A 20,551-nucleotide genomic window follows, 5' to 3' on the forward strand; every position below is an offset into this window, starting at 1 on the left:
GTTAGCCATGCATGGAGAGGGTGGTGGGCTCTGGCTCCCCGGCAGGTGGGCGATCCCTTCCCTAGGGCCCTGGGATCGACAGGGAGGGCTGGGCTCCCCATCAGCAGTCTGCCACGGGCGTCAGCATCTGCTTTCCCCGCTGCAGGAGCCGGCGGGCAAGCCTTATTCTCAGGACCTGTCCCGGAGCCCACAGAGCCTCAGCGACACAGGCTACTCTTCTGATGGCGTCTCCAGCTCCCAAAGCGAGATCACAGGGGTGGTGCAGCAGGAGGTGGAGCAGCTGGACACTGCAGGGGTGACAGGGCCCCGCCCACCCAGCCCCTCCCAGCTCCACAAGGTGGGCAGCGTGCGGCCATCACTGCAGGCCCAGGGCTCGGCCCCCCGTGGTGAGCGGGACAAGCCGCCCTGCCCCAGCAGTGGGGAGGAGCAAAAGCGGCGGCCCCACTCCTTGTCCATCATGCCTGAGGCCTTCGACTCCGATGAGGAGCTGGAGGACATCCTGGAGGAAGAGGAAGACTCTCTGGAGTGGGGGCGCCAGAGGGAGCAGCAGGACACGGCCGAGTCCTCGGACGACTTTAGCAGCCAGCTGAGGCATGACTATGTGGAGGACAGCAGTGAGGGGGGCCTGTCCCCTCTGCCACCCCAGCCCCCAGCCCGGGCAGCAGAAATGACCGACGAGGAGTTCATGCGGCGGCAGATACTGGAGATGAGTGCCGAGGAGGACAACCTGGATGAGGATGACCTGGCCGCCTCCAGGCACGGCCTGGCCAAGCATGGCACCCAGAAGGGCGGCCCCAAGCCCAGGCCCGAGCCCAGCCAAGAGCTGGCGGCACCGCCCAAGAGGCGCCTGCCCCACAATGCCACCACGGGCTATGAGGAGCTGCTCTCGGAGGGAGGCCCGGCAGAGGCCACCGATGATACCGGGGCCCTGCAGGGAGGGCTCCGCCGCTTCAAGACCATTGAGCTCAATAGCACAGGGAGCTATGGCCACGAGCTGGACCTGGGCCAGGGCCCCGACCCCGGCCTGGACCGGGAGCCCGAGCTGGAGATGGAGAGCCTGACAGGCTCGCCTGAGGACCGCTCCCGCGGGGAGCACTCCTCCACGTTGCCGGCCTCGACACCCAGTTACACATCGGGCACCTCTCCCACCTCCCTGTCCTCACTGGAGGAAGACAGCGACAGCAGCCCCAGCCGCCGGCAGCGGCTAGAAGAAGCAAAGCAGCAGCGCAAGGCCAGGCACCGCTCCCATGGGCCACTGCTGCCCACCATCGAGGACTCGTCTGAGGAGGAGGAGCTGCGGGAGGAGGAGGAGCTGCTGCGTGAGCAGGAGAAGATGCGGGAGGTGGAGCAGCAGCGCATCCGCAGCACAGTCCGCAAGACCCGGCGCGACAAGGAGGAACTGCGTGCCCAGCGGAGGCGCGAGCGCTCCAAGACGCCCCCCAGCAACCTGTCGCCCATCGAGGACGCCTCCCCCACGGAGGAGCTGCGGCAGGCAGCCGAGATGGAGGAGCTCCACCGCTCCTCCTGCTCGGAGTACTCGCCTTCGCCCTCCTTGGACTCGGAGGCCGAGGCCCTGGATGGCGGTCCCACCCGGCTCTACAAGTCGGGCAGTGAGTACAGCCTGCCTACTTTCATGTCCCTCTACTCACCGACCGAGCCGCCCTTGGGCAGCTCCAGCGCGCCCAGCCCCAGCCGGCCCCTCAAGAGTGCAGAGGAGGCCTACGAGGAGATGATGCGGAAGGCGGAGCTGCTCCAGCGGCAGCAGGGCCAGGCAGCAGGGGGCCGGGGGCCCCACGGGGGCCCCTCTCAGCCCTTAGGGCCCCGGGCACAGGGTTCCTTTGAATGCCAGGAGGCCCCAGACCGCGACTATGGCCGGGCTGCCCCTCCTGCCTCGGAGGGCACGCCTGCCGGCCTGGGAGCAGCTGTGTATGAAGAGATCCTTCAGACATCACAGAGCATCGCCCGCATGCGTCAGGCCTCCTCTCGAGACCTGGCCTTTGCGGAGGACAGGAGGAAGGAGAAGCAGTTTCTGGATGCCGAGAGTGCGTACGTGGACCCAATGAAGCAGAACGGCGGCCCGCTTACCCCTGGTACCAGCCCCACCCAGCTCGCTGCCCCTGCGCCCTTTTCCACCTCCACCTCCACTTCCTCAGATGGCGGTGGGGGCCGAGTCATTCCTGATGTCAGAGTTACTCAGCATTTTGCAAAGGAGCCTCAGGACCCCCTCAAGCTGCACAGCTCTCCTGCCTCCCCCAGCTCTGCCTCCAAGGAGGTGGGCACATCCTTTCCCCAAGGCCCTGGGACCCCAGCCTCCCCAGCTGTGGCTCCTTGTGCAGCTGGCTTGCCCCGAGGGTACGTAACCGCGACATCCCCAGCAGGCTCCGAGCGCAGCCCTTCGCCACCCTCCATGGCCCACAGCTACGGACAGAGCCCAGCCACTGCAAACTATGGGTCCCAGACGGAGGAGCTGCCCCAGGCCCCCGGCGGCCCCGCTGCCAGTGGGCGGGCCGCCAGAGAGAAGCCCCTGCGTGTGAGTGATGGCAAGAGCGGCCCTCCCCAGCCCTCCCAGGGCTACTCCCACTTCGCAGGCTCCAGCCCGCCTCTCTCCCCATCCTCCCCCTCAGAGAGCCCCACGTTCTCCCCTGGCAAGCTGGGCCCAAGGGCCACAGCTGAGTTCTCTACGCAGACGCCAAGCCCGACCCCGGCCTTGGACATGCCACGGAGCCCTGGTGCCCCCACCCCGACCCCGATGGTGGCGCAGGGCACACAAACTCCCCAGCGACCTAGCACGCCCCGCCTGGTATGGCAGCAGCCGTCTCAGGAGGCCCCCTTTATGGTCATCACACTGGCGTCGGATGCCTCCAGCCAGACCAGGATGGTACATGCCAGTGCCTCCACCTCCCCCGTGTGTTCCCCCACCGACACCCAGCCCACTGCCCACAGCTACAGCCAGACAACACCTCCGAGTGTGTCTCAGCTGCCCTCTGAACCTCCAGGGCCATCCGGCTTCCCGCGGGCAGCCAGTGTGGGTGCGGACGGGTCCCTGGCGCTGTACGGCTGGGGCGCCCTCCCTGCCGAGAACATCTCCCTGTGCCGGATCTCCTCCGTCCCTGGAACGTCCAGGGTCGAGCCAGGTCCCAGGCCCCCTGGCAGCGCCGTAGTGGACCTCCGCACAGCCATCAAGCCCACGCCCATCATCCTGACGGACCAGGGCATGGACCTGACCTCTCTCGCCGTGGAAGCGAGGAAGTACGGTCTGGCCCTGGACCCAGTCCCGGGACGGCAGTCCACGGCTGTGCAGCCTTTGGTTATCAACCTCAACGCCCAGGAGCAGACCCACGCCTTCCTCAGCACCGCCACCACCGTGAGCATCACCGTGGCGTCCTCTGTGCTCATGGCTCAGCAGAAGCAGCCTGTGGTCTACGGAGACCCCTTCCAGAGCCGGTTGGACTTTGGCCAGGGTGCAGGTAGCCCCGTGTGCCTGGCCCAAGTCAAGCAGGTAGAGCAGGCTGTCCAGACAGCCCCATACCGAGGTGGGCCACGGGGAAGACCCAGGGAGGCCAAGTTTGCCAGATATAATCTGCCCAACCAGGTAGCGCCTCTGGCCAGAAGGGACGTCTTGATCACTCAGATGGGCACTGCCCAGAGTGTGGGCCTGAAGTCAGGCCCAGTGCCAGAGCCTGGCACTGAACCCCACCGGGCCGCCCCTGCAGAGCTGCGGCCACATGCTCCGCCGGGTGCCCGGAAGCCACACGCAGTGTTGGTGCAGGTCGGGGAGGGCACAGCAGGCACTGTGACCACACTGCTCCCTGAGGAGCCGGCAGGCGCCCTGGACCTCGCTGGCATGAGGCCTGAGAGCCAGCTGGCGTGCTGTGACATGGTCTACAAGTTCCCCTTTGGCAGTAGCTGCACCGGCACCTTCCACCCTGCCCCCAGTGCACCCGAGAAGAGTGTGGCAGATGTCGCCACCCATGGCCAAGGCAACGGCCCCTTCTACAATCCTCGGGACCCCGAGCCTCCGGAGCCCCCCACCTACCGGGCACCTCCTGAGCCCCCCACCTACCGGGCACAGGGGATAGTGGGGCTTGGGCCCCATGAGGAGCAGAGGCCCTACCCCCAGGGCCTCCCTGGCAGGCTCTATTCTTCCATGTCCGACACCAATCTGGCTGAGGCAGGCCTCAGCTACCATGCCCAAAGGATGGGGCAGCTCTTCCAGGGCCCTGGACGAGACTCAGCTGTGGACCTCAGCTCGCTGAAGCAGTCCTACAGCCTGGGCTTCGCGGACGGGCGCTCCCTGGGGCAGGGCTTGCAGTATGGTTCCTTCACGGATCTGCGTCAACCCACAGACCTTTTGGCTCACCCACTTCCCATGCGACGCTATAGCTCGGTGTCGAACATCTACTCAGACCACAGGTATGGCCCTCGGGGCGATGCAGCTGGCTTCCAGGAGGCCAGCCTGGCCCAGTACAGTGCCACCACAGCGCGCGAGATCAGCCGCATGTGCGCGGCCCTCAACTCCATGGACCAGTATGGAGGGCGGCATGGCAGCAGCGGTGGTGGCCTTGACCTCGTACAGTATCAGCCCCAGCCTGGGCCTGGGCTCGGGCTCAGCGCCCCCCAGGGGCTGGCTCCCCTCAGACCTGGCCTCCCTGGGAATCCCACCTTCCCGGAGGGCCACCCGAATCCTGGGACCCTGGCCCAGTACAGGCCCATGGCAGCCCAGGGAGCAACAGTCAGGCAGCTGCTGCCATCCACAGCCACCGTGCGTGCAGCCGACGGCATGATCTACTCAACTATCAACACCCCAATTGCTGCGACACTGCCCATCACCACCCAGCCCGGCTCAGTACTGCGGCCCATGGTGCGCGGTGGCATGTACAGGCCTTACGCGTCGGGTGCGGTCACAGCTGTGCCGCTCACCAACCTAACACGCATGCCCATGATTGCCCCGCGGGTACCTCTTGGGCCCACAGGGCTGTACCGATACCCTGCACCAGGTAGATTCCCCACCGCTTCTGGCGTGCCGCCTGCCAAGGGTCCTGTTTACCTGGGGAAACCTGCTGCTGCCAAAGCACCAGGGGCTGGGGGCCCACCGAGGCCAGAGCTGCCAGCAGGGGCTGCTCAGGAAGAGCCTCTTTCCACAGCCACTCCTGCTGCTGCTGCTAAGGAGCCAATGGCAGCCCCAGCCCCAGCCCCGCTGGCTGGCCAGAAGCCACCAGGAGATGCTGTTCCTGGGGGCAGCAGTGGGGCCCCCAGCCGGCCAGGGCTTGAGAAGGAGGAAGCATCGCAGGAGGAGAGGCAACGGAAGCAGCAGGAGCAGCTGCTGCAGCTGGAGCGGGAGCGGGTGGAGTTGGAGAAGCTGCGGCAGCTGCGGTTGCAGGAGGAGCTTGAGCGGGAGCGTGTGGAGCTGCAGAGGCACCGGGAGGAGGAGCAGCTGCTGGTGCAGCGGGAGCTGCAGGAGCTGCAGACCATCAAGCACCACGTGCTGCAGCAGCAGCAGGAGGAACGGCAAGCCCAGTTTGCCCTGCAGCGGGAGCAGCTGGCACAGCAACGCCTGCAGCTGGAGCAGATCCAGCAGCTGCAACAGCAACTGCAGCAGCAGCTAGAGGAACAAAAGCAGAGGCAGAAGGCTCCCTTCCCTGTGGCCTGTGAGGCACCTGGCCGAGGGCCTCCCCCAGCAGCCACCGAGCTGGCTCAGAATGGCCAGTACTGGCCGCCCCTGACCCATGCAGCCTTCATTGCCGTAGCAGGGCCTGAGGGGCCAGGGCAGCCTCGGGAGCCCATGCTGCACCGTGGCCTCCCCAGTTCCGCCTCAGACATGTCACTGCAGACCGAGGAGCACTGGGAGGGAGGCCGCAGCGGCCTCAAAAAGCGGCACTCGATGCCACGCCTGCGGGACGCCTGCGAGCCAGAGTCAGTGCCTGAGCCCTGCACGGTCAGGAGGATCGCAGACAGCAGCGTGCAGACAGACGACGAGGACGGGGAGGGCCGCTACCTCCTGACCAGGCGGCGCCGGGCGCGGCGGAGTGCCGACTGCAGCGTGCAGACAGACGACGAGGACAACGCCGAGTGGGAGCAGCCCGTGCGCCGCCGCCGGTCCCGTCTTTCCCGCCACTCAGACTCCGGCTCGGACAGCAAGCATGAGGCCACTGCCTCATCATCCACTTCCACCACCGCTGTGAGGGCCACGAGCAGCGTGGGCATCCAGACCATCAGTGACTGCTCCGTGCAGACGGAGCCTGACCAGCTGCCCAGGGTCTCTCCAGCCATCCACATCACAGCTGCTGCTGACCCCAAGGTGGAGATCGTCAGGTACATATCGGCGCCGGAGAAGACCGGGCGCGGGGAGAGCCTGGCCTGCCAGACGGAGCCGGAGGCGCAGGCCCAGGGAGGAGCTGGGCCGCAGCTCGTGGGGCCGGCCGCCCTCAGCCCCTACCTGCCTGGCATCCAGATCGTCACCCCAGGGCCCCTGGGCAGATTTGAAAAAAAGAAGCCGGATCCCCTGGAGATTGGATATCAGGCCCACCTGCCCCCAGAGTCCCTTTCACAGCTCGTGAGCCGCCAGCCTCCCAAGTCCCCTCAGGTCCTCTACTCACCAGTCTCACCCCTGTCCCCACACCGGCTCCTGGACACCTCCTTTGCTTCTAGTGAGAGGCTGAACAAGGCTCACGTGAGTCCCCAGAAGCACTTCACAGCTGACAGCGCCCTCCGCCAACAGACGCTGCCTCGCCCCATGAAGACCCTGCAGCGGTCCTTGTCTGACCCTAAGCCCCTCAGCCCCACCGCCGAGGAGTCTGCCAAAGAGAGGTTCTCCCTCTACCAGCACCAGGGGGGACTGGGTAGCCAGGTATGGGCACAGGGGCTGGTCCAGGGTGGGACAGGGGTCTCTGCCTAGCCTGGGGGGCCCCACAGGGAAAGGCTTCTTCTGGGGTGGGGGCGGAGTTGCCTCCGGCTCCCGAGGCCCAGAGGAAGGAGCGGAGGACTGAGCCTGCCTTGGTGCGCGTGCGGCGGAGTCTGCAGCCTGGCAAGGACATCCCAGGCAAACACGCGGCCACACCCAGGCCCCTGTGGCCGGCCATCTCTCCAGACACAACTAGAAACTTCCGCCTCTCCTTAGCACTGCCTCCTCAGGGCTCACATCTAGTCCAGCCCCTGCCCTTCCCCGTCCAGGCTCCTTAGCCCTCCAGTCCGAGCCCCTTCCGCTCCAAACCTCTCCTGTGGATGAGAAGATCAGTCTCACAGGCCTGCGACTGTCCCTACTCCCTAGCCCTGGCCTGGCTTCCGTTGCCCCCCGTGAAGCCCAAGCACATTGGTGTAGCACTGAGGGACCGTCAGACGGGCTGCAGCGTGCTCTCTGCCGCCCCCGGAGCGTGCACTTACCTTTGTCTGTGGCTTTAGTTGCCAATGACGTCCTGGGACTCTGAGAGGTGGCCTGCCATGGGCTGCCGTGGAGGAGCCGTAGGGGAGGTGAGAGCTACCATGTAGGACTTTGAGTGCCCGGCTGAGGAGGGCAGGCTTTTTTTGAAGGCCCTTGGAGCCTCTGTAGCATCGTGAGGCACATTTGCCATTTTCCGGGTGCAATGCCAGGTGGGGGTGGGCTCCTCGAGGCGGGGTTGTGGAGGCAATGAGCTTAGGCAGCGGGGAGCGCTGGGGCGTGCAGGCAAGAGTGAGTGGTGTGGGGTCAGGAGCCTAGGCTGGCAGGGAGGGCCTGTCAGAGAAACAGGTGGTCTGGCTGCAGGCTAGAGTGGACACAGAGTGGCCATGTGGGGCCAGGCCGCAGTGGGCACTTACGGTGTGCAGCCAAGATAACAAGACAGACAACAGCATGAGGCGTTGGGAAAGTGAAACGTATTCCATTAAAGGCCCACCGTTTGTTCTGAGGTGTGGGGGCACACGAGTTTGTGATATGCAGTGAGAGCAGAGGGGAGGTTTATACGTAGTTTCTTGGAAAGCTAAAGCGTAAGAAGCCTGGTGTCAGTCCCCAGTGTATTTTGGGGATTTGAGTGGTCCATAAAGTCCAAAAGCCTGGGGCTTTCTGGGAAGGCTATGAGCTAGAGATGAAGGGAGGACCCAGGACAAACCTTCCAGCAATGTGGACTTTCAGGTCATGTGGCGCCTCAGGGCCAGTGAGGAGGGCCTCATGAAGGGCAGTGTTGGGGAGCCCTGACCAGGGAGCCACGCAGCAGGAGATGGGGCTGGAGAGGACCTAGCGGGGCGCTGGCAGCCCCAGAGAATGGTGGGCCAGCAGGGCTGTGGAGGGAGCTGAGGGCCAGGCCGAGAGCACAGCCCAGAGGGTTTGGCCGAGGGTGGGGCAGGGCAGCAGAGGAAGCGGTGGGTAGATGACTGAGTCTCACATCACTTTAGAGAGGAGCAGGGCAGGAAGCAGAAAAGGACCCAGAGCCTGCAGCAACTGACATACAGCGTGTGCCCCTTCCCATGATCCTCTAGGAAGCCTGGCGGGCCCAGGACCCACTCCACTGCTGTCCATGTCCCTCCACTGCCCTTGGTCCCTGCCAACGGCCAGGATTCAAACCCAGAGCCAGACCTGTGCCCTCCTCACCCCAGTACATTCAGTGGGAGGTGGAGGGGACAAGCCCATCGGACATAGGCAGGGGTTCTCGGAGCCAGGTCGGTATTAGAGACCAGCACAGATGGGCATCTGCTGCTTCCCTGCCTTCCCGTGGCTCAGAGCACTGGGAAGGAGAAGGCCTGTAAGGTGATCTCAGGCCAGTGGGTGGGCCAGGCAGGCCTGGAGGCTGCCTGGTGAATCAGGGCGACCACAGTGTAGAGCCCAGCCCCTGCCCCAGCCAAAGCCAGGGCTCTTCCACCCCGTGTCCCTCCCAGCCACCCACACCTTGGGTCTCAGTGCTGCCTGCCCTTCCCTCTGTCTCAGGTGTCGGCGCTGCCACCCAACGGCCTGGTCCGCAAGGTGAAGCGGACACTGCCCAGCCCTCCTCCAGAGGAGGCTCATCTGCCCCTGGCTGGCCAGGCCCCCCAACAGCTGTACGCGGCCAGCCTACTGCAGCGTGGGCTGGCGGGGCCCACCGCTGTCCCTGCCACCAAGGCCAGTCTGCTCCGGGAGCTGGACCGGGACCTGCGGCTGGTGGAGCATGAGTCCACCAAGCTGCGCAAGAAGCAGGCAGAGCTGGACGAGGAGGAGAAGGAGATCGACGCCAAGCTCAAGTACCTGGAGCTGGGTATCACTCAGCGGAAAGAGTCTTTGGCCAAGGACCGGGGTGGCCGTGACTATCCGCTCTTGCGTGGTCTTGGTGAGCATCGTGACTACCTGTCGGACAGTGAGCTCAACCAGCTGCGGCTCCAGGGCTGTGCCACTCCCGCCGGCCAGTATGCAGACTTCGCTGTCACTGCCGCCGTTCCCGCCACCCCATCCGGCCCCACTGCCTTCCAGCAGCCGCGGTTCCCCCCTCCAGCCCCACAGTACGCTGCCAGCGGCGGTGGGCCAAGTCCGAATGGATTCCCAGCCCACCAAGCACCTGTGTACCCTGGTCCCAGCACGTACCCAGCGCCTACCTTTGCCCCTGGCACCAGTTACCCTGCTGAGCCTGGCTTGCCGACCCAGCAGGCTTTCCGTCCCTCAGGCCATCACGCAGCCCAAACACCCATGCCAGCCACCCAGAGCGCCCTTTACCAGGCCCCGGCTGACAGCCGCGCCCCCAACCAGAAGCCACGCCAGACATCACTAGCCGACTTGGAGCAGAAGGTGCCCACCAACTATGAAGTGATCGCCAGCCCCGTCGTGGCCATGTCTTCGGCCCCATCAGAAACCAGCTACAGTGGCCCGGTGGTAAGCAGCGGCTACGAGCAAAGCAAGGCCCCTGAGTTGCCCCGGGCTGCTGACCGTAGCAGCGTGAGCCTGAGCCCAGCCCCCACCTACCCCTCTGACTCACACTACACCAGCTTGGAGCAGAACGTCCCTCGGAACTATGTGATGATCGACGACATCAGTGAGCTGACCAAGGACAGCACCTCCACTGTCCCTGATAGCCAGCGCCTGGAGCCCCTGGGGCCAAGCAGCAGTGGGCGTCCAGGAAAAGAAGCGGGAGAGCCAGGTGTCCTTGAGGGGCCCACACTGCCCTGCTGCTATGCCCGAGGGGAGGAAGAATCCGAGGAAGACTCTTACGACCCCCGTGGGAAGAGCAGCCATCACCGGAGCATGGAGGCTGACGGCCGGCCTGCCAGCACCCACTACTACAGTGAGAGTGACTACCGCCACGGGGCTCGAGCAGAGAAGTACGGTTCAGGCCCCATGGGGCCCAAGCATCCCTCCAAGAGCCTGGCCCCGGCTGCCATCTCCTCAAAGCGCAGCAAGCACCGGAAGCAGGGCATGGAGCAAAAGATCTCCAAGTTCTCCCCTATAGAAGAAGCCAAGGATGTGGAGTCAGACCTGGCCTCCTACCCCTCCCCTGCAGTCAGCAGCGGCCTGGCCTCACGGGGCAGGAAGTTCCAGGAAGAGATCACCTATGGGCTTAAGAAGAACGTGTATGAGCAGCAGAGGTACTATGGGGTGTCCAGCAGGGACCCCATGGAGGAGGATGACCGCATGTACAGCGGGAGCGGCCGGCCCCGGGTGGCAAGTGCATACAGTGGGGAGAAGCTGTCCAGCCACGACTTCAGTGGCCGGGGCAAGGGGTACGAGCGGGAACGGGAGGCTGTGGAGCGACTTCAAAAAACAGGCCCCAAGCCCTCCTCCCTGAGCATGGCCCACGGTCGGGCCCGGCCCCCCATGCGAAGCCAGGCCTCTGAAGAGGAGAGCCCCGTCAGCCCCTTGGGACGGCCCCGCCCACCTGGGGGTGCCCTCCCTCCTGGAGACACCTGCCCACAGTTCTGCTCCAGCCACTCCATGCCTGACGTCCAGGAACATGTCAAGAACGGACCGCGGGCCCATGCATATAAGCGAGAGGAAGGCTACATCCTGGATGATTCCCACTGCGTGGTTTCTGACAGTGAAGGTAATGGCAGCTGGGGGTGATTTCTGCAGATGCGCCGCACCTGGGGGCCGTCCTGCCCAGGGGGCCCTGTGCCCCGGGATGTCCCAGCGCGTCCTGGCCTGGCGCTGCGTGCCAAGGGCTCTGCCTTCTCCACCCGTACCCTGGCCCTGTTCACGGGAGGGTGGGTGGGGGCCTGGAGTTTCGCCTGTGGCTGTGGTGCCCCTTTGGTTTCCTTGCATGGCTTCAGCTGGGCCTCCCCCTGCGGCCCACCCGGGGGTTGATGGTGTTCTGTTTTTGGTCTCTGAAGCCTATCACCTGGGCCAGGAGGAGACAGACTGGTTTGATAAGCCCCGGGACGCCCGCTCTGATCGGTTCAGGCACCACGGGGGCCACGCGGTCTCCTCCTCCTCCCAGAAGCGAGGCCCTGCCCGGCACAGCTACCATGACTATGATGAGCCCCCTGAAGAGGGCCTGTGGCCACACGAGGAAGGTGGCCCGGCCCGCCACACCTCAGCCAAGGAACACCGACACCACAGTGACCACGGCCGGCACTCCGGCCGCCACGTTGGCGAGGAGCCCGGCCGGCGCGCTGCCAAACCACATGTTCGGGACCTGGGTCGCCACGAGGCCCGGCCTCACCCTCAGCCCAGCCCCGCCCCGGCCATGCAGAAGAAGGGTCAGCCTGGGTACCCCAGTGCGGCTGAACACTCACAGCCACCCCGTGCTCCGCCAGCCTACCACCATGCCTCTGACAGCAAGAAGGGCTCCCGGCAGGCCCACTCAGGGCCCGCTGCACTGCAGCCAAAGCCAGAACCCCAGCCGCAGCCGCAGCCGCAGGGTCGGCAGGCACCTCTGGGGCCACAGCAGTCGCAGCCGCCACCCTCCAGGCAGACACCCTCAGCAACGGCATCGCGCCAGCCACAGACACAGCAGCAGCAGCAGCAGCAGCAGCAGCAGCAGCAGCAGGGTCACGGTCTACAGCCCCCGCAGCAGACCCCGTCACAGGCTCGGCTGCAGCAGCAGGGCCAGCCCACTGCCCGGGGCCCGGTCCCCGCTGCCAGCCAGCCAGCAGGGAAGCCTCAGCCAGGCCCCACGACAGCCACAGGCCCGCAGCCAGCAGGGCTGGTAAGTGGGGCTCCCGGGCATGGGTCCTACCAAGGGAGGGTGCTGCGGCTGCGACTGCAGCTGGGCCGCCCCCTTGGCTCTGGGCTGGTTACGGGCAGAGTTGACGGGCGGTATCTCAGCTACAGGTTCTGTATTGCAGCCTCGGGCAGAGCAGACCAATGGCTCTAAAGGGGCAGCCAAAGCGCCCCAGCAGGGGAGGCCTCAGGCTCAGCCACCCACAGGACCTGGACCTGCAGGTGAGCCTACCCTTTGGTGCCCACAACTATGACCCAGAGAGCCTGGTCCTGGGCTGCTCTCTCCGCAAAGGGTGCCCTGCACGCCCTTGCTGCTCCCTAGGAAGGTGCCCAGGGGGCTGTAGGCCCCCCAGCAGCGCAAGCGGGCACGAGAATGCCCAGTGGGGGCAGCAGCCCTGGGGCCTTAGGGCCCAGGCAGCTCTCGGCAGGGCAGCTGGACAGGCCTGGTGAGCACAGGACTGGGACCGGGTTTCACGCCCTCTCCTTCCTTCTCCTCTGCCTTTCTCTCCCTTCCTCCTTTTTACCTCCTTCAGGTTCCTTTTCCTGTTTCTCCCCACTCCTTTTCTTTCCCATTCTGCTCTTCTCTTCCTCTCTTTATTACTCTGTTCCGCTCCTGCCCTGCTCCTCACCCGGTGCCTCTGTTCAGATACCCTCATTGCTGCTCTCCCACTCAGAGCCCGAGAAGCCAGGCCATGCTCGGCTCACGAGGATGGTTTCTTTCCCCGCAGGCACGAAGGCTGGAGCCAGGCCTGGAGGGACTCCAGGGGCTCCTGCCGGCCAGCCAGGTGCCGAAGGGGAGAGTATGTTCTCCAAGATCCTCCCTGGAGGGGCAGCAGAACAGGCTGGCAAACTGACAGAAGGTGAGCCCTGCCTACGGCCAGGTTCCCCGATGGGCGGCTCTCCAGGGCCCCGCTGTGGCAGAGACTGGGTCTGGGGCGCGACTCCAGGCTCAGCCGCTCCGGCACAGGCCAGCCTGGTGGTTGGTTCTCGGGGGGGCTGGGCTTCCCTGTGCCAAATGACCCTGACGCAGAGGGTGTCTGGTTCAATGTCCTGATGCCACTTCCTTTTTCTGTGTCATAGCCGTCTCTGCTTTTGGCAAAAAATTCTCCTCATTCTGGTGACCATGCCCCGAAGGGTGAGTATGAGCAACCTGTCCCCTGCCTGCCCCAGGAAAGGCCTGAGGGGCTCCGTGGGCGCTCTTCGTCCTGAGGGGCCCTCTGGGAGGCGTCCGGGCTCCAGCGGCAGGTGATGTGGCCCGAGCAGCCGCATCCTCTCCTCTGTATGTGGGAGGAGCAAGAGGAAACGGAGGGGTCCTGTGCACAGAGACCCCACCAGGGGCCACCCCAGTCGAGGTCCCCAGCAAAGGGAAGCCAGAGCCCCTACCCTCTTGTCCTCCTCCCGCAGCCCTGGTCCCACGGAGGGCGCTCACCGCCAGGAGCTGGCATTGGGCTGGGGAGGGGCTGGGATGCAGCTCCTCCCAACCCACCTCGGTGTGCGTTCTGCAGGCTCTTGAAGAGATGAAGGGAGATGATATCGTTGCTGTGGAAAAATCTCTGGAGTCAGAGGCCTGGGCGCAGCCGTGGACTCTGCGTATAACAGTGAGTGTCAGGACCAGGGTGGGGTGGGGCAGAGGAAGGGGTGAAGGACCACCCAGTTCCCACAAGTGCAGACCAGCAGGGGCCTGCTGGGCGTCCCTCAGCTGTGATGGAGACCACCGGGCAGGAGGTCAAGACGCTGTTGGCTTCACAGGCTGAGCTTGTGACCCACAAGGAGGAAGAACAGAATGAGTGGAGAGGCAGACAGGAAAAGGACAGAGAGGAGAGGAAGGTGACCGGGACAGGTAGGCTCAGCCCCAGACCAGGTCAGCCAGGGAGAGAGTGGAAGGACAGCAGGCCGGGAGCCCTGGCCCTGCCTGGGCTTCAGGGGCCAAGGCTGGGTGTGCGGCCCCTTCCTGAAGCCTTCTCTGGCCCTGGCCCTGCCTCTGTGGGGCTGGCGGAGCCTGCCATCAGGATGTCCCGGCTGTGTGCACGGTCTGAGCCCCGCCGGGGCCCCCTGCCTGACGCTCCGCTCCGTAGCCCAGAGGCCCTCCTCCTCCCTCCTTTGCCACCTTTCAGGCTAAGAGGGCGGAGGTGTGGGTGCTTCTCCTGGTGGGCAGGGTGTGCGGCAGGGCCAGGAGATCAGCAAGCCAGTCAGAGCGGAGCCCTGTGGCCAGGCCTGCTGGCGGGATGGAGCTGGGGGTGTGTCGCAGGGGCTGCTGTCTCTGGAGGAACAGTGGGGGACTGACGCGTCCAGTCTTCCACCCTCTTACCCATTTATTCCATAAACAGTGGGTCAAGCCCTGGGGAGGGGCCGGGCGCTGGCCATACAGCAGGGAACAAAACCAAGTCCCTGCCCTCCGAAGCTGACAGTTCATTGAGTGAGACAAAGAATAACTAGGTTAAAAAATAAAAATTAGGTGAAAAAGGAAATTTCTGAGACCGCTCACTTTGCAGCTAAAGGAATCTCCCTCCGGCTCTGCTGCCTGCCTCATGGTCGGCCAAGCTCGCAGCGTTTCTGGGAGCGTCCGTGTCCTGGTGTCCTTCACAGCAATTTCACAAGTGGCTTGGGAGAGGCTTTCCATTGTAAATCACACCCCATCTCCCTCACTCTTAAGCAGGACATAAATCAGTTTGTGTTATGTTAAAGAATGTCCCATCCTGGCCCACCTGATTCTTCTTCCTGTCCTTCTCTTTGGGACCTCAAAGCTGCCAAGCACCCATCTCCACAAGCCTCAGTGAATGGGATCCTGGGGCGGGGGCCGGGGCAGCGTCAGCACATGGCAGGCAGCTGACAGGAGTGGGGGTGGGGAGCAGCTGTCCACAGCTCCTGACAAAACCCTTCTTCCTTCCTGCCTGCCTCCCTCCCTCCCTCCCCTCCCCTCCCACCTCCTCCCTTTTCTCCTCCAAGCATCTACAAGCTGGCGAACCTTGGCCCACAGACTCACCAGGTGGGACGTGGCGGGCGGCCTCAGTTGAGGCGGGACGTTTGCTAACAGCAGCTGCCTGGGTGATGCATCTGCTGGACAAGTGGGACCACTGGCCCAGGGGACCTTTGCTTGTCTTTCCAGAGACCCTGTTCTCCTCAGGGTGCCACCTGCAAGGCATAGCCGTGGCTGGGAGGGAGGCGCTCTCTTTGGAAACGCTGCCGCTGCACTGTCTCGCTGCTCTCCCCACAGCCGCCTTCTGCGGCCCGGCCGGCCAGCCTTCCGATGCGTTATACACAGAGTTTGGGCACCCGCTGCCTGTTTTGGATGGACACTGTCCTCCCTCCATGATGCCAGAAGTTTTTCCACAGCCTTGGAGAGGGGCTATGACTGAGGGCTGGGGGCCCCGGGCTCCGTTTTCTTCACATTCCAGCTGGCCCGGATCCCTCTGTGGCCACAGGCTCTGCCCCGCGCCCTGTCCTCTGGGTGACATGGGAGCAGACTTCCAGGTGGCTAGCGCGGGGTTGGGAGAACTTTACAACCATTAGGACCTAACACTGTCTCATTGCTAAAACAAGAGGCCATAGCACCGAAAAGCAGCGTGGGCGCGGCTGAGGCTTCTCCCAGCCCATGGGTGGCAGGGCGCTAGCATGCCGGCCACCCCCTCAAAGCCATCCCCCGAGCCTCCCTGCGCATCCCAGCAGCACCGCCATCGTCCGGACCGGCCAGCCCCTCCGTCGTACACCTGGGGATTTCTTTTCATTTTGAGAACAGCCTTAATCATTTCCGTTTGATTTACGTGTATACCTCATAAACATCTTTCTTTTGTTTCTCCTTCTCCCCTTTGTCTCTTCTCTCTTCGCTCACCTCCCTGACTCCTCCCCGCCACCACCCCCTTGTGACTGATGGTTTGGTGTCCTCTCTGCTCTGCCCCTGCTCGGCACAGGAAGAATGTTGACTTAGAAGCAATAGTGGGCAGCAGGCACCAAGAGCACAAGCCCAGGGCGGCGCGGTCTGGGGTGGCCCCTCAGCCTGCCTGTTTACTGTGCAATTCCAGTCCTTCTTAAGCCATCAGCCGGGGGAGCGCCCAGAGCAGAGGGGCCAGGGCTCCTGCCAGCCAAGGGAAGGACCCGGAGCCCTGTCTGTGTTGGGGAATGTGGCGCCGTCCATCCACATGGTGGACTGGGCGGCATTCCTCCCCAAGGCCCTTCCCTGTGGGACTTCCTTTGACCTTGGGCACAGCCACAAGTCTCATCTCTTAACGTTCTATGCAATGAAATATAAACCCTCAAAGACAACTGTTAATATTTAATAAATTCCATGTTATGTATAAGGAGTTCATTGCAAACATGCAATTGAGAAACTGGATAGATACTCTCATATCAACCCCCCGACCCCAGCCCACCTTGCTCCCACCGTGTGTGTGAAATTCTCAGTCTGTGGCATGTTTGACCTGCGGCCGGACTCACCGATGCCAGGCGAGTCGCCGCCTGTCCTGCAGTGGAGCATGCACAGCTCGCAGCCTCTTTGCACGACTTCATCCATTTTAAATGCTCGACCCTCTTGCTTGGAGTTCTTTTTGCCTCAGAACCTCCCCTTCAGGAGCGCTTCCAACTGACTTCTGCACGAGCTAGCGAGGACCTGTCGGGATTGTCGCCTGAGCATGCCAGGCTGCGGCAGGCGGTGCAAGGCCCCACACGCCCTGCAGGTTTCTCTGCCCAAGATGGCAGGTGAGCAGGAGTCTCTGGAGTTGGACGTGCCGGTGAGGCCTGCACAGGATGTGTGTGTGTGAGCGTTCAGGAGGTTTGCTGTGACATCCTGAAGGTTTCATCTGTGAATCGCTCCCCCTTTTACCCTAGCCTTGAGCCAGAGGCAGCGGGCCAGCCTGACACAGCAGCCCACAGACAGCAGGCCGAGGGCAGGGCCTGGCTGTGTCCTGGGGCCCGCAGCTCCTGACCACACCCACTCCACGCCTCTCCTCTGTGGCTGGGAGGCTCAGAAGTCTGTGATCCAAGAGGTGGCCCTAGGGGGTCAAAGGGTGCTCAGGAAAAACTAGACACCTGGCACTTGTGGTGAGGACAGCTGAAAACATCATCTTGCATCAGGGCAGGTGTTCACATAGGCGGTGGCTTCAAGCTAAGTTTCTTGGGAGGCTTCTCAATAGCAAAAGTTAGAGAAAGTCCTGTTGTGGCTCTCCCTGCCTCTGTCCCCGAGATTGAACCCCCTGCCTGTCCTCATCTCTGCAGCCCCCGTGTCCCGCTGCCGAGCAGCTTGTCCGTGGCTGAGCCAGGGGTGCGGCCAGCAGTGCTGCCTGGCCCAGGGCCCAGCCTTCCTCCGCAGAGCTCTGGCTCGCACCGCGTTTCCCAGGGGCCGCATTCTCTTGCTTTTCTCTAAGGTCCACCCCACCCCCAGGAGAGGAGTCCAGGCACACCACCGGCAGCTGTGGGTGAGACAGGAAGCTATCAACCTGAGGCCCTGCTCCTCCAGGATTTGGGCCTCCCCCATCCCACGGGACACCTGCACTGCCTGAGATTGGGCCTGGGCTATGGGAGGCTATCTGAGCAAGGGCTCGGGGAGGCCACCATCCACCACCCCTGACCACCCAGGGCCAGGTCTGCGTGGGGAGGCGTCCAGTGGCCGGATGCATGGGGGCCCAAGGCAGTAGTCCTTGCCACTAAAAGCCAGGGGATGGGACAAGGAGCAGGGAAGACAGGGAGGTGACAGTAGGTCAGCCTCCGTCAGACCCAGACCCAGGCTCTAAAATACTAATTCTCAACAAATTTCCTCTCTGGCCAAGCCCTCTGAGTTTGAAATTTCTGACATGTCACTCCCCACCTCCCAGCATACCCCAAGGGTACATCTGCACCCAACACTCCTGGTGAAGGTGGTGGGAGCAGGCCTCTGGGCCGAGGGTGTCCCGGCCCTTGTGTGGATGCAGCTGTGGCTCGGGGGCACTGAAGCCGGAGGCTAAGGGACCAGCACTCAGCACCCTGGGCAATGGGGAGCATTGGGCACATCTCCAAATAGGCACGGGGGCTCTGGGATGCAGGTCAGGCCTTCTCCATACCTCCCCCTCCAGTGTCATAAGCAAGGGCATTGCCTCTGTGCCCACCCCCAGGCCCAATACAGCCTCTTCACAGCCACCACCCCGTCCCCAGCATCTGCTCGGTCCGTGGGAGGAGTGTGGTCTCGGCCCATGCTGAGCCGCAGCAGGGGCAGCAACGGTGGCCCGTCCTCAGGAGCCTGCAGGGGGTCTGCCCGGCAGGCCCTGTGTGGGCCGGGCCGTGGGCCCCTGCCCGCCTTGTGCCCTCCTCCCCCCATGTTGTAAATACTTGTCATCGTGGACTCCGACAGGGTCAGAGTGACAGGGCTGATCAACTGAAACTCCTCAGAGATGTCACCTCTGTCTCCCTGGGTACCTGCAGCCCTGCTGCCATGGCCTGGAGAGCCATGGAAGTCGTGACATGTTGTGTGTGTGCATGTGAACAAGTGTGCGAGTGGGTCTGTGTGCGTGTCCGTCTCATTCAGCCTCTGGGATTGAATCAGCCCCCCTTTCTGGGGGCAGTGCCCTCGGGGGGGGGCTGCCCAGCACCTCTCCTCTGCTGGCTTCCATGTCTTGTTTTCGCTTTCCCCTCCCTCCTCCCCTCCCTCCCTTTCTTTCCTTCTCTCCTTCTTTATTTGAGGGGGGAAGAGTGCTGTACAAAGTCAAACAAACAAGTTTACAGTTGTAAGTGCAATGACCCGAGTCCTCCACATGACCTTGTGAAATGTATGCCGTCCTCCTGTGCTCTGTGAGAACTCGTGGTACTTCAGTGTCCCTCCCCCTGTATTGTAACAAGGTAATTCTGTGGTATCAGAATAAAAGGACTTGATATAAACAACTTACAGCCTGTTTCTGGGATGGTTTCTGAAATAGGAAGGCTTAGCCAGAGGGACAAATCCCCAAACTTGGGACAATTTCATCTGTCGACAGTTGATGAAAAGGGAAAAGAGTGAAAAGGAAAAGCTTCCGACTGTGGGGTGCACGCCAAGCTGTCCAAAGACAATGGGCCCTGCACACAGGCGCCCCAGGGCTGGTCCCAAGCCTGGCCTCAGAGGGAGCATCCGTCCGCCGCGCCGACTGTTGAGCGCTGCTGCCTCCTCGGCCCGCGCGGGTGCGGCCCGCGGCCCTGAATGGGCCCTGGAGCCCGTTCCGGGACACAGGCGAGCAGCTGCTGCCCCCTGGTGCTGCCAACAAGCCCTACACCTGTCTGCCTTGGCTCTGTGGAACCCAACCTCGAAACTCGGGGGCAGCCGGACCTTAGTCATCCCCAGAGGAGTGGGGTAACCTCCTCACTGAAGTAACCCAGAGTTGCTAGATAATTTTTAAAACACAGATGAACAAAAAGAGGATCCGCCTTGCCTCTGGCCTTCTCTCCCGAGTTAGTATCTTCATGCTTGTCCTTCCTGCTTGTGTTTTCCTATTCTTTTTCATTTTAAACAAAAGCTAGAAGGTGCAGTGCTGCCCATTCATTTCTATGTGTTCATCCCAGGTACCTGGATGGCCACCCCCAATGCCCAGTCTCCAGAGAGCTGCACCGTAAGTTTCCAGCCGGACAACCGCACAAGCCCTGTAGGTCGGGCACCACATTCCTAGCTTTCCTCTTGTAAACAGCTTTGTGGTGAACACCCTAGTTTCCCACCTTTCCACCCAGATTGGTGGCTGGGGCCGCTCTTCCTGCTCCCAGTTCTGGCCTTCGCATCTTGCACACGCTGGATACTCACAAAGTGAGGGGTGTTTTCACTTAACTAGTCCGATGTGGTTGATGGGGAAAGGAAAGCTGCTGGCCAGGCAAGTGGGATCTCAGTCAAAGGCAAGGGCACGGGGAGTCAGGGCCCCGAGGTGTGGAAGCCCAGCCAGTCTCAGGGTGCGTGGGGAAGGGGGACATCGATGCTGGTCCAGCCCCCGCTGCCCTCGGTTGCCATCACAGCCCACTCAGTCCCGTGCCACGGGGCTGCAGGAGCCTGCCCGCCCAGGTTCTTCTTTCAACAAGAAGCGATCTCTGGTCCTGGGTGGAGCCGGACCCCACCAGGCCCTCAGCACCCAAAGTCTTGGGCTGAGGCCTGGGGAGGCAGGCAGAGGCCCGCCGGCTCAGGATCCCCAGCAAGGCGCCACTGAGCGTGGTGGGTGAGGGCGGCAAGGCCAGATAGTTCTGGGGGTTGGCCTGGTAGCTGATAACCCCAGGCAACACCCTGAGAGCTCGGCAACCCGCCCTTTGCCCCGCACCCCAGCGCTCCGTGCGCCGACCGACAGTAGATCCCACCTAGGTCAGGGCTGACACCATCTGGTGACGGTTGCCCCATATTGTACCAGGGGGGACCCGACAGCCAGCCCCGGAGCGGCGGGAGACCCCTGCTGGGACCAGCTCCCGCTCGATCCCCGCCTCTCTAGGCCGCGCCCCTCCTCGCGCCGATCTCCGCTCCGGACCCTCCCCACTCAGCCCCGCCCCTCTCGCTGCTTA

At 63.4% G+C, this 20,551-nt stretch overlaps 1 protein-coding gene across 1 annotated transcript in view; it reads left to right on the top strand.

Moving 5' to 3' along the window:
- BSN (bassoon presynaptic cytomatrix protein) overlaps positions 1–18,908 on the top strand; it is a 40,025-nt gene extending 21,117 nt beyond the window's left edge. Inside the window, exons 4-11 of the mRNA XM_054594828.1 lie at positions 146–6,847; positions 8,894–10,970; positions 11,257–12,074; positions 12,214–12,310; positions 12,817–12,948; positions 13,169–13,223; positions 13,594–13,686; positions 15,035–18,908. Coding sequence (XP_054450803.1) covers positions 146–6,847; positions 8,894–10,970; positions 11,257–12,074; positions 12,214–12,310; positions 12,817–12,948; positions 13,169–13,209 — 9,867 coding nt within the window. The 3' untranslated portion in view covers positions 13,210–13,223; positions 13,594–13,686; positions 15,035–18,908. The remainder of the gene's footprint in view (positions 1–145; positions 6,848–8,893; positions 10,971–11,256; positions 12,075–12,213; positions 12,311–12,816; positions 12,949–13,168; positions 13,224–13,593; positions 13,687–15,034) is intronic.
- Positions 18,909–20,551: the final 1,643 nt, after the last annotated feature.

This window comes from Pteronotus mesoamericanus, unplaced genomic scaffold, assembly GCF_021234165.1.
Source record: "Pteronotus mesoamericanus isolate MK-2021 breed Mesoamerican mustached bat unplaced genomic scaffold, CSHL_Meso_final scaffold_533, whole genome shotgun sequence".
Lineage (NCBI taxonomy): Eukaryota > Metazoa > Chordata > Mammalia > Chiroptera > Mormoopidae > Pteronotus > Pteronotus mesoamericanus.